This window comes from Camelus dromedarius, chromosome 4 (genome assembly GCF_036321535.1).
Source record: "Camelus dromedarius isolate mCamDro1 chromosome 4, mCamDro1.pat, whole genome shotgun sequence".
NCBI lineage: Eukaryota > Metazoa > Chordata > Mammalia > Artiodactyla > Camelidae > Camelus > Camelus dromedarius.
The window spans coordinates 45,655,058-45,667,632 of record NC_087439.1 but is presented as its reverse complement, the minus strand read 5'-3'; the positions used below and the strand labels follow the sequence as shown (position 1 = coordinate 45,667,632).

The following is a 12,575-nucleotide window of genomic DNA, read 5'->3' as shown; positions in this document are numbered from 1 at the left end:
AAGACTCAAGATAACTCCAAAGAAATCTCAACAATTTTCTTTTCCCAGAAGTTGACTATTTAATTATATAATACACAAAGAGTGCAAACTAATCACGAGTGTTTTGGAGAAGAAAAACAATATTGAAGGACTTAACTCTGCTATATACCAAGACCTATTATAGAGGTATGGTATTTAAGGTAAGGATAACAGACAGACCAATGGAACAGAAAAGAGAATCTGGAAATAGACCCATGAACACTTGATTTATGTAAATGGTAGTAGTTTACAGCAGTAGGAAAAGGATGGCTTTCTCACTGAATCGGGCTGAGACAACTGAATATCCATTATAGAAAACCTGGAAATTGACCTTTACTGCACACCATTTGCAAAGTCAGTTCTGTGTGGCTTGAAGGGTTAAACGTGAAGGGCAAAACAATAATGCTTTCAGAAGATACTAAACACAAATATCTTTATGACCTTGGAGTACAAGATTCTTAACGGGCTATAAAAAAGCACTAATCAGAAAGGAAAAGACTGATAAGTTGTACTATGTTAAAATTTAAAACTTTTTTTTCAATCAAAAGGCACTTTAAGAGAAAGAAGGGGCAAGCCACCTAGTGGAGGAATTATTTGCAACACATATGACTAGCAATATATAATTCATTTCTTCAAATTAAAAGAAAAAATAGTTGATCAATTAAAAATGCACATGTAACAAAGGAAGATACTAAATGGCCACTAAACACATACAAATGTGCTTAATATCATTATTATTCCATGATGTGTGAGCTATAATCACAGTGAGATTCTACTATATACCCATCAGAGTGCCTGTATGAAGAAGACTAATAATAGCAAGAGGTGGTGAGAATGCAGAACAACGGGAACACTTTTCTATCACTGGTTTGACTCTGAATTGGTACAATCACTTAGGAAAACAGTTTGGCATCATCTACTAAAGTGAAGGTATGTGCACCTTAGGACCCTGCAATTCTAATCCTAGGTATACAGCCAACAGTGCATGCAAACATACACTAAGAGAAATACACAACAATGTTTGTAGTAGAAATTTGCAAAATAGCCCCAGATTGGAAACAATTCATATTTGTCTATCAAAAGTAGAATGGGTAAATCAATTATGGCATATTCATATACTGGAATACTATTACAGTAATGAAAATGAATGAACTACATTTACATTTCACAACACAGGTGAATTTCACAAGAACAACACTGAATAAAGAAACAAGACTCCCAAAATTATATACTACATGATTTTACTTATGTAAAGTTCCCCAAACCTACCAACAAGAGGCAAAACCTAACTATAGTGTTTAGGGATATATGTGTTTAGGGATATATGTAAGTGGTAAAACTATAAAGACAAGCAAAGTAGCGTTTACCACAGAAGTCATGAGATGCTTACCTTTGGGGAGGCAGGTGAGGGAGTAGTGATCGGGAAGGGACATGAGGGAGGCTTCTAGTGTGCTGACAATGTTCTGTTCTTGACTGTAGGAGTGGTGACCTAGATACTCACTTTCTGATAACTACTGAGCTGAGTCTTCTGATTTGTGCCCTTTTCTGTATATGAACCAGACTTTAAAAATTAAGTTAAAAAAGTGAATGGAGGCATATTTGCAGATGAACCCAAAATGGAAGAACAAACAGCAGCTTGGAACATGAATACCAGTAGTGAAATTTTAAAAGGTTGTTCTATTCTCAGAATTATTTCTATTTTGTCCAGGGACCATAATCCTATTTGTCTTGACATTACCCTTCAGTCTGTTGATTTTCTTCATGTCAGGTATCTCATAAAGATACTATCTAAGTGGCAAAGAAAAATTGGTGTTTAATTATATAATTTAAAGTTTAAAAGGAAATAAAAAAATTTAAACACAAAATTGTAAGCACCAAAAGAAGCAGGAGAGAGGGGAGGCGACATTGCAATAAATGCACATCTTTCACAGATGGGGAGAGTAGATATTGTTTAAAATGATAAATCAAGAATGTTGAACCAAATTATTCGGAGACATGATGGAAACCATGAAAAGAATTAGAAACTGTAAAAAAAAGGTTGCTTCTGGGAGAGGGAATAAGGTAGAAGCATAGAGAAGACTGTGTTTCACTATCAACCCTCTGGACTATTTGATTTCTGTTTTGTTTTTGCCATGTGCGTATTTCCTTGGTAAATCTAGTAAGACATTTATGAGATTCCAGTTTATGTTATTCTCATCTACTGATTTAATTCTCATTTACTGATTGCTTTCTGAGTTTGCAGCATACCAACTAGCCCAAGAATAATACCTACAGTCTGTCTTACCTATGCTGTAGCTGAATAAATACCACTTCTAAAGTACTATTAGGAGTTATAGCTGTGTCAATGACCAATTATTACAGAGCTTCTGAATTATGATTTTATAATTACTTCTATTTCCTATTATACTTTATTTATAGATTTATTTTAATTAGAAACAAGGCAGGTATACAATTACATTGTATATGGACAACTGGGAAGTTAGGAATATTTATATTCAACAGTTTGAAAAGGCAGCTATGTTACCAAATCAAAAGCAGATGAATCAATGATAAAAGTGAAATTTCCAAAAACACTTATATTAATAATAATGCTAAAAATCTATACATTCTAGATACTATTTTCTAAACAATAAAATAAAATTTATTTGGGCTTCTGCTCTACTTGCATATCTTGTGAGCTGTACCTTGGGGGATAAAGATCTAGAAAAAAAATCAAGATTCATTTTTTAAAAAAAACTACTACATTTAACTACTGAATGATTGACAGTATTTCTTTTTCTAGTAAAATTACAATCACTGAGATTTTTAAATGTCTCATTTCATTATTTATGTTTGTAAAATGCTTCTTAGAACTCTCATTTAAAATTCTAACAATTTTTTTCTATTTCTTCAAGCTTATTTTTCTTAAAATCTGGTACTCCCATGTGTAGTATCTGCCAAATATTTTATAGTAAGAAAAATGTTAGGAACATCTTTTCCAGAGAAAGGGTCTTGTTAGGTTTTGACATCACACAGCAATCTCACATATTGTTTTGCACAGAGCAGTTACTCAAAAAAAGTTTGTTGTATTGAATCACATTAAGTAAAACATGATATAATATCATAACAATAGGACTAGCCCAAACTTCAATGAAAAATCAGAGCTTATGGTATAAGAAAAGTGATTCATCATGTATAACATAATAGAAAGTAACTTGCCTGTCAGATATGTTTGTTCTTCTTTTCTTTCTTTGAAAAGCTTTTTTAATGGGGGGAGGTAGTTTTGGGTTTATTTATCTATTTTTTTAAACAGAGGTACTGGGAATTGATCCCAGGACCTTGTGCATGCCAGGCATGCACTTTACCACTAAGCTATACCTCTCCCATCCAGATATGTTTGTGTAACTAAGTCTCTCACTCACTGAAGGGTGGGTAGTCACTGGATGTCTACAGTGTGCCAGGCACTGTGCTAGGTTCTGTGCCCAAAAAAAGCTTCCTCTGCTGCTACTCAGAGCCTTGTGGAGACAGCCAACGCGAGAATGGAAAGTTACAAAACAATGTGACACGGACTCTGACAGGTCCAAACTTTCTGTCTCACTCCTTTCTTTTTACTGCAAAGGTGATGGGGCTGTCTTGGTAAGGCAGAATCAAGGGGCAAAGCCTTTATCAGCGTAATAATTAGCAAGAGAGGGTTCATTTGCCTTACAGGAAGAAACTGAAAGATTCAGGCCTCTCCTCGTAAACACAAATCATTATCCTTGCCTCAGAGCCCTTGAGCGTAGCCCTCCAGGATGGGGACACTCAGCCACAGAGCCATGATGCTGGGGAGAGGAGGGAAAGGTAGAAAAGATCAGCAAAGGGGAAGGCAATGCAGTGGACAGGGAAGGAGGAAAGGGACTTCTAGATTTTCACAGGGGTAAGATTCTGCGTGGAATGATACGGTGGGACAAATAAAGAAATATTATCAGTGTTCATGAGTGAGATTGTTACCGCGTTAGATGTTGGGGGCATGAATGATGGTTGTTGCTGTAGTGGAGGTGGGCTCAGTGTCTCACAGGCACCCATGGGATGAGAAAAGGAGGGGCTGCCCAGCTTAGACTACAAAGCGGGTGTGGGGAGGGTGATGGAGGTAGGAGAAAATGGTTCAGAATCTGAAAATTATAGAGTAAGTCTCTGGCACAGACCACACGTCCAAAGACACTGACCCCGCGGCAGTGCTTTCTTATTACGTGCCCATCAGTTAATTACCATGATTGTTCTTACCCTCAGCAGACTTAGGGGCAGGAAGTACAGCTCAGTGCTGAGCAAAAGATGCTCCTTTTGAGGATGAGGGAAAGAAGAAAGGGTGGGTTGAATCATCCTCAGGGATAGAGTCCACAGGTGACAGTGACTTGTAATATTCATCTTCCCTGTCAAGCACTTTGATTTGGCTGCAACAAGGAAAGAGTTTCAGAAAAAAAAGAAAACAAATGTGACAGTCATCAATGGGGCGGGTCCAGTCGTGTGAGTACTTGGAACAGGGCTGGGTCCCTACCCTGGGTCAGGGTAGGGGGCAGCTTAGAGTCCCCCAGCACTGAGGAACTGGGGTCTGACCCTCAAAGCCCTCCACCTCTGGCTCACACATTAATAATGGGCTCAATATAGCTGTGTCTGGAAGTTGTGATCAAATTGCAACTCGATTTCTGTGAATTAACTTGTCTGGTTCCCTCTAGATGAGAAAGTTCCCCTCCTGCTCTCCTCTAGTTCTCAAACTAGTACCAATTCCCTACCTCATTCCTATTCTCAGTCGCAATGCTAACAATCGAATCAGTCACAAACTCCTTAGTGTCCTCTGTCTACTCACTGGGGGAACTTCTCTTCGTGTACCTTTAAGGCTCAGGGGTAGGGGAATGTGGGAGAAACAGCCTTATTTGCTCTTACTTGTGTGAGTGTTTATACAGCCTGATACATGCCTCAAATTCTGAGGAAAGTCCGATTCCCTAGGATAATTATGAGAAATAACATTTACTTTTTGGTGGCAATTTCAGTCTCTTCTGACAGAATAGATTCAAGTTTTGTATACTTGCTACTGTGAAAAGTAGTTTCCAATGCCAATAATAGTGGTGATATCCCCACTGCATATTTTTAGAAGTCTCTCTGGAAAGTTTGGCGTTTTCTGTAATATCACAAAGGACCCCTTCTGTTTACAGTTGCTTAGAACTAAGAAGACAGATATTTACCCAAGTTTTCTTGGCTTCCTCTTGCTCCCTTGATATTCTAGAGTTCCCTGTGGAGAGGGCCAAGAACACACAGTCAAAGCAAAGCAGCAAGTCGTTAATTTTTAATTCAAAGTGATTTTGTGTTGAATGCAAGCAGATGCTGATAATATCAGAAGTCACAGCATAATTTTTTTGATCAAAGGGCTCAAGTGAGCCTGATGAAGCATGCATCTTGCTCGTCTTTGATAAACCACATCAATTATTCACCGTGAAGGCACACATCCTGACATGAAAGCAACAGATAAAGAGCCTAAGCACATGTTCAAGACGAGAGTATAAGAGAGTGGGGGTGGGGCTGCAGGGGCTGGAACAGGTATTAATAACAGAATTATTAACTGGAAACAAAGCCAGGGAAACAGCTTTATGGCCACCTTGAACTCACATTTAACTGGTTATAGTACATGGTGTCCTCAGGGCTACTCAACATTTTGGGCTGCTGACATCTTCGGCGAGGTGTACGCTGCTTCTGTGCAAGATCATTTTTTGAATCTGCAACAAGACAGCAAAACTTGACTGTAAACCATAGGAAGTTTGGGGAAAATTAAGTGTAAAATTGCTCATCGCATAAATACACTTAGTAGAAACTGTGTCTCACTGTAATGGGCATGTTGGAGCTTTGCTAATAGTAGGAGAAATATCACTGTAAACACACACACACCCAGGGGTGGGTAAGCGTAAACAAGGGCAGCTGTCGTCAACTTTGGCTTCATCCTTCTTATCTGAGTCAGCCGTCAAGAATGACGGAAAGCAAATTGGTTTGTCCATGCTAGTGAAGTAGAGGTTGGTGGTCAGCCTTTGTAGAGGAGAAGAGAGAGAACTCAGTTAAGGCAGTGAAGGCAATCTGGGACCGTCTGCACCACATCCTACAGTGAGAGTTTAAAGACATCTGGAGCACACACACCCTTGGGTAGATAAGAAGCAAACATTTTGGTGGGATACATTTTCAAGGGAAAATGGTTTGTGCTAGTATTTTCTGAAGCGCTTTGAACAATGCCATTGAGCCGTGCAGTCTCTGGAGGCAGCGTAAAGGAGAAAGGGGGAAGGATGACTGCATGAGTTCATGGAGACGCCTCTCCATGTTTGTCCTGATTTCAGAACCCTGGACCAAAAGGGCACTGGAGATCAAGAAACCATGTGTCCAATGAAGTCATGATTTTTTTTCCCTTCTAAGCTGATGATTTTCGTGAAATCTGCTGTCCTTTTGGCACTATATCTGAATGAGGGTTCAGGAGTTCTCACTTCTTACCAACACACACACACATACACACAGAGCTGATACAGAATACTGTTCATGAATGTCATAGTCTGGGGAAGAGATATCACTTCCTGGACCAAGGGTATATCATAATTATTTATAACAAAGAGTTGGAGATTTGTGGAATTATAGTGTCTTTTCATTAGAAGTTCCTCCTATACAAGGAAATTCTGGGGGAATTTTCTAAGTGAAGAATGACTCAGCAAGGACCAATGTGAATAGGAAATGATCAGTTTCTTTATCAGTATGAAGTTTTGCATCTTTATTTTTTTGAATTGGAGCGAATCTATGTTTGAACAAGACTATTAGAACCATACAGGACTTTAGGAGCCATCCATTTTTAAATACCCATTTTTTTTTCAGAAAAGGAAACTGAAGCCCATAAACATTGAATGACTCACCCCAGAGCAAGTGGCAGAGTGGGGACCCAACCCTAGATCTTTTAACTCCTGTTTTGGCAGTTTTTTTTTTTTTTTTTTTTTAACTACAGCATATTGTCTATCTTGTTAACAAAAAACATTCTTTTAAAAAGTCAAAGTTCTAAGTAAAAGTAAGCGCCATGAAGAAATACTAATTAGCATAGCAAAGTGATGTTACTCGTAGAGGGTTCCAGTAGCCTTAATAGACACCCCTGACCACATCTTCAGGAACTGTGCAGAGGACAGGACTCCAGATGCTTGAACTGGCACTGTCCTCAGAGTATAAGGAATCCAGAACTGCAATGGGTACTTTCTGAGAGTTCCAACGTGTATACCTCCAGATGCTTTTCAAAGTCCATATTCTGTAAGATGGCAGAACATGAAGTTCTGAGGCTCTTGTATGTTATTTCCTCTGTTTCACAGACTAATGAACAGAAGTGTCTAGAGTTAAGGTTGCTGGTGTGAACATGCATTGGATATCTGACATCTACTCTCTCTTAGACTTTCTACTGTTATGGGACTTCCAACCTTGGCAACTCGAAAGACTGATCTTAAATAGTTTTTGGGTTCAGCTGGAGTTCAGCCCAGTTCAGTAGGACTTTATGTAAAGTTTACAATTGATTAAAAGCTTTTATTTATAGTCTCAACTGGGAATGCTTAATGTAAGATGTGGTTCTCAACTTTCGCTCTTGATGTACTTGCTGTTCCATAGGTGGGTATTCTTTTCCTGATTCTTAGAAAGAATTCAGTTACTGGAGAGAATTTTCTCTATGTTAACATTTCTCAGATAAATTAAAACAAACTGTTGGTGTCTGATGGTATCTATGCCATACTAGAATCTAGTGTAAGCTGGTATCTGATTTAGCATCAAATTTTAATTTTCATTATTTTAACTTTAATACCTCCATATTTCATGATGCTTTGCAAAAAGTGTCAAAATTTCCAGGTGCTTTGCTGTTGAAACAAATCTGGGTATCATTGATATATATGATTAATCACAGGAAACCAAATAAATAATTGGGAAATGTATCATTATTCCATTAATGTTGTTGGAACAACTGGACAGCAATATGCAAAAAATACAACTTAAATACAGATCTCATTAAAGTTAGCCTATATGTAAGGTATGTTGCTGGATATTGTGGGGAAGACAAAGAGAAATAAGACAAAGTCCCTGCCTTCAGTCTAGTAGAGGACACTGAGTCTTAAGAGGTTAAATGATTTACTTACAGCCATAGCTATTGCTGCTGGAATCAAAATAGTTTTTTTTTTAATTCTAAATCTTTTACTTTTTTCAATGTACTTCTTGATTCTCACAGGCCACAATAAATTCCAGATGAGTTACACAGTTACACATTTTAAATATCCCCATAAAAACTTTAGAAGGAAGTGAAATAGACTATCTTAACAGTGGAAGAAGATATTAGGGACAAGGATGGGTTCAATCGCACTAAAGTAAAATATTCTACCTGGATGGACAGTAACAAAAACTTAAGATGAAAGAAAGTACAACAGAAAGATAAAAACAAATTTAAAAATATACACATAAAAATCTACTATCCATAGTGTGGGAAGGCTAAGGTAAGAGAAAGATGGAGAAATATTCATATATGTTGAAATGCAATTATTAAATAAGATACTGAAAAATGTTCAGCCACCCTGACAAACAGCTTCAATTAAAACAATTACTACTGCCTTTCTATTAATTAGGATAAATCAAAAGGTCAAAAGACATCATGGGATTAGACTCAGGTACATAGATGAGTCCATAGGCTCCACCTCCCCTAAAATAACTTGATAATAGATAACAAAAGCTAAGCAACTTGTTCCAAGAAACATGTCCCAATAAAGTAAACCAAAAGAGAAAAAAACACTACTGTATGAAGATGGATATGAAAGTACTTCCTGCAATAGAAAAAAGCTAGAAACATGGTAAATATTTAATAATTGGGAAAAAGTTAACTCTGAGATAGAAATACGATGTCATACCATGAAGGTATCTATTAGGATAAACATAGGTATGAAACTGATATATATATAAATTCAAAATTCAGAAAAAGAAGCAAAATATAAAATAGCACACAGCAGACTGATTAAATATGTGTGCACTTTAAGAAGTTTATCATGATTTTTTTCCCTTAAAAATAAAAAAATCAATGAGGCATGTAGGAATAACAATATTATCCTTTCAACTTATAAAGAAACTACAGGTAAGAAAGGCTAAATCTGCAAGTGGCAGAGTGGAAGCCTGCATCCCTGTCTTCTGGCTCTTGAGCCAATCAATTTGCTCATAAGAGTTGCAAAACAATAGGGTTATCTGGCAATTATCTAGTTCTTTTGACTAGTTTATATAAATAAACTGGCCAATTCAAGTTTGAAGATATCCATTAGAATATGTGTTATTTATTTTGAAGACAATGATGTTCATATTCATAAGTAGCCAACTTTCACTTCATATAAATATATCTAAGCCAAGCCACACTCTCCAGTTTGTGATACTCTGGGTACTACCTACCTATATCATGTTTTAAAAAAGTATATCATGTTATGAATACCAGTTTGCATTTAACATAGATCTCTTTCCTTTGCATTGAACTTAGGTCTTTGCATATGACACAGGTCTCTTTCCTTTCCAAGAATCCCTGAAACTTTTCTACCCCCTGAACTTTTTGATTTCTTGAGACCTTGAATGCATCTTTCTCTTCTGCGTTGTCACAGAATTCTCCAACACCCCAGACTTCAGACAATACTACAGAGCTACAGTAATCAAAATAGCATGGTATTGGTACAAAAAGACTGACATATGGATCAATGGAACAGAACAGAGAGCCCAAAAATAAACCCACAAACTTTTGGTCAATTAATCTTTGACAAAGGAGTCAAGAACATACAATGGAGTGAAGACAATCTCTTCAGCAAATGGTGTTGGGAAAACTGGACAGCTGCATGTAAATCAGTGAAGTTAGAATACTCCCTTACACTATATACAAAAATTAACTCAAAATGGCTTAAAGACTTAAACATAAGACAAGACACTATAAACCTCTCAGAAGAAAACATATGCAAAACATTATCTGACATAAATCTCAGCAATGTTCTAGGGCAATCTACCCAAGAACTAGAAATAAAAGCACAAATAAACAAATGGGACCTAATTAAACTTACAAGCTTTTGCACAGCAAAGGAAACAATAAGCAAAACAAAAAGACAACCTATGGAATGGGAGAAAATGTTTGCAAAAGATGAGACTGACAAGGGCTTAATTTCCAAAATATATAAACAGCTCATACAACTTAGTAAGAAAAAAGAAAAAACCCAATCCAAAAATGGGCAGAAGACCTAAACAAGCTATTTTCCAAGGAAGACATACAAATGGCAAATAGGCACATGAAAAAATGCTCAATATCACCAATTATTAGAGAAATGCAGATGAAAACTATAATGAGGTATCACCTCACACCAGTCAGAATGGCCATCATTCAAAAGTCCACAAACGATAAATGCTGGAGAGGCTGTGGAGAAAAGGGAACCGTCTTACACTGTTGGTGGGAATGTAGTTTAGTGCAGTCATTATGGAAAACAATATGGAGACTCCTCCAAAGACTAAAAATAGACTTACCATACGATCTAGCAATCCCACGCCTGGGCATATACCTAGACGGAACCTTAATTCAAAAAGATACATGCACCCCAATGTTCATAGCAGCACTATTTACAAAGCCAAGACATGGAAACAACCTAAATGTCCATCGACAGATGACTGGTTAAAGAAGGTGTGGAATATTTATACGATGGAATACTACTTAGCCATAAAAAATAATAAAATAATGCCATTTGCAGCAACATGGATGGACCTGAAGAATGTCATCCTAAGTGAAGTAAGCCAGAAAGAGAAAGAAAAATACCATATGATATCACTCATATATGGAATCTAAAAAAAAAGACAAATGAACTTATTTACAAAACAGAAACAGACTCACAGACATAGAAAACAAACTTATGGTTACCAGAGGGGAAAGAGGGTGGGAAGGGATAAGTTGGGAGTTTAAGATCTGCAGATACTAACTACTATATATGAAATAGATAAACAACAAGTTCATACTATATAGCACAGGGAAGTATATTCAATATCTTGTAGTAACTTCTGGTGGAAAAGAATACGAAAACAAATATATGTATATTCATGTATGACTGAAGCATTGTGCTGTACACCAGAAATTGACACATCATAAACTGACTATACGTAAATTAAAGATATATATATATATATAATAAAAAAAAAGAAAAAAAGAACTCCAACAAACTGGAGATAAATCTGTCAGAAAATGGAAGAAATATAGAGGAGTTTCAAGAGCACCAGGAAATGCACACTCCTTTATTTCCTAATTCCAAATCATTACACTGTGTGGCTTCACAGTTGGCCAAACTCTTGGAGAGAGACAAATAGCTGAAATCAGTTGACAGCTTTGTTACATAACTGTGAACAACTGGGGAGGAAATTTAATATTTCAATTTTCTTTATTGAAGGTATATCCCAACTAGAGTTGCCAGATCAAATACAGGGTACCTAGTTAAATCTGAATTTCAGATAAACAACCAATACCTTTTTTGTGTAAGTATACCTGGTGCAGTCAGTATTGGGGACATACTGATGTTAGAGAGTAGGTGGTAGTTTATCTGAAACTCAAATCTAGCCCGGTGTCCTTTTTACCTTCTGATTCAAACACAATTTTAAGTCACAAATGAGGCTTATTATTCTCTCCCAGGAGACGACTTCCTCTACTCTGTTTGACTTGCTGAGTTATAGCTATTTTGGCCACAAATGCTCTTTCCTAACACTATCCCCTAACACTGAGTGTATCACTTTCCATCACGCACTCCAGATACGTTAGGTCTGGTAAATTTCCTGGCAGGATTGCAGTGAGGGAAGGCCAACCCTAGGGAGGGCAGGATGGGGCATACAGCCCAAACATCCCCTGGTTTGGTGGGACAGTATGGATTCCAGGTCCCTGAGGAATGGACAGCAGTGAGCAGGGTTCCTGGGAGGGCTATAGTCTTTTGCATCCTCCCTGAGGGCCTGAGCAGACATGGATACTTTCTGAGCAGTATGACTGCTGAGTTGATTGCCTTTGTGTGGATGAGGCAGTCCCAGGGTCACTTGCCAAGTAAAACACCCTCGTGAAGCAGAGTGTTCAGTGTTCTAGATTTACAGATGGCAAATCCTATACAGAGTTATGAGATACACTCTACTCAGGGTCATTTTCTTCACACTACAGCAGCTGTTCAGCTTTTGAAAATACTAATGCCCAGATCAGGACCTACACATTGGTTTAGATATATATGGGTATATATATATACCCATATATATTTTAAATCTCCCTAGATGGTTCAAACATGCAGTCACGGTTGAGAGCCACTGTATTAGGCAACACTGAAGTTTTCCTTTCCAATAAGAACCATATTGGCAGAAAGTCTGCCATAACCTACACTATGTCAAAAATGCAGTCTATAGAAAATTGTGGAATTATGACATCCATGAAATTAGGGTTGCCAGATTTAGTTAAAAAAAAAAAAAAGACACTCGGCTAGATGTGAATTTTAGATAAACAACCAGTGTGTTGTAAACCACTTGTTCCTGATATGCCC

The 12,575-nt window shown here is 37.3% G+C and overlaps 1 protein-coding gene across 1 annotated transcript in view; it reads right to left on the bottom strand.

Moving 5' to 3' along the window:
* Positions 1-2,415: 2,415 nt before the first annotated feature.
* Positions 2,416-12,575, bottom strand: part of MYO3B (myosin IIIB) — a 346,577-nt gene continuing 336,417 nt past the window's right edge. The window contains exons 33-36 of the mRNA XM_064484895.1: positions 5,638-5,744; positions 5,217-5,263; positions 4,261-4,427; positions 2,416-3,818 (exon numbers count right to left, since the gene is read on the bottom strand). Coding sequence (XP_064340965.1) covers positions 4,292-4,427; positions 5,217-5,263; positions 5,638-5,744 — 290 coding nt within the window. The 3' untranslated portion in view covers positions 2,416-3,818; positions 4,261-4,291. The remainder of the gene's footprint in view (positions 3,819-4,260; positions 4,428-5,216; positions 5,264-5,637; positions 5,745-12,575) is intronic.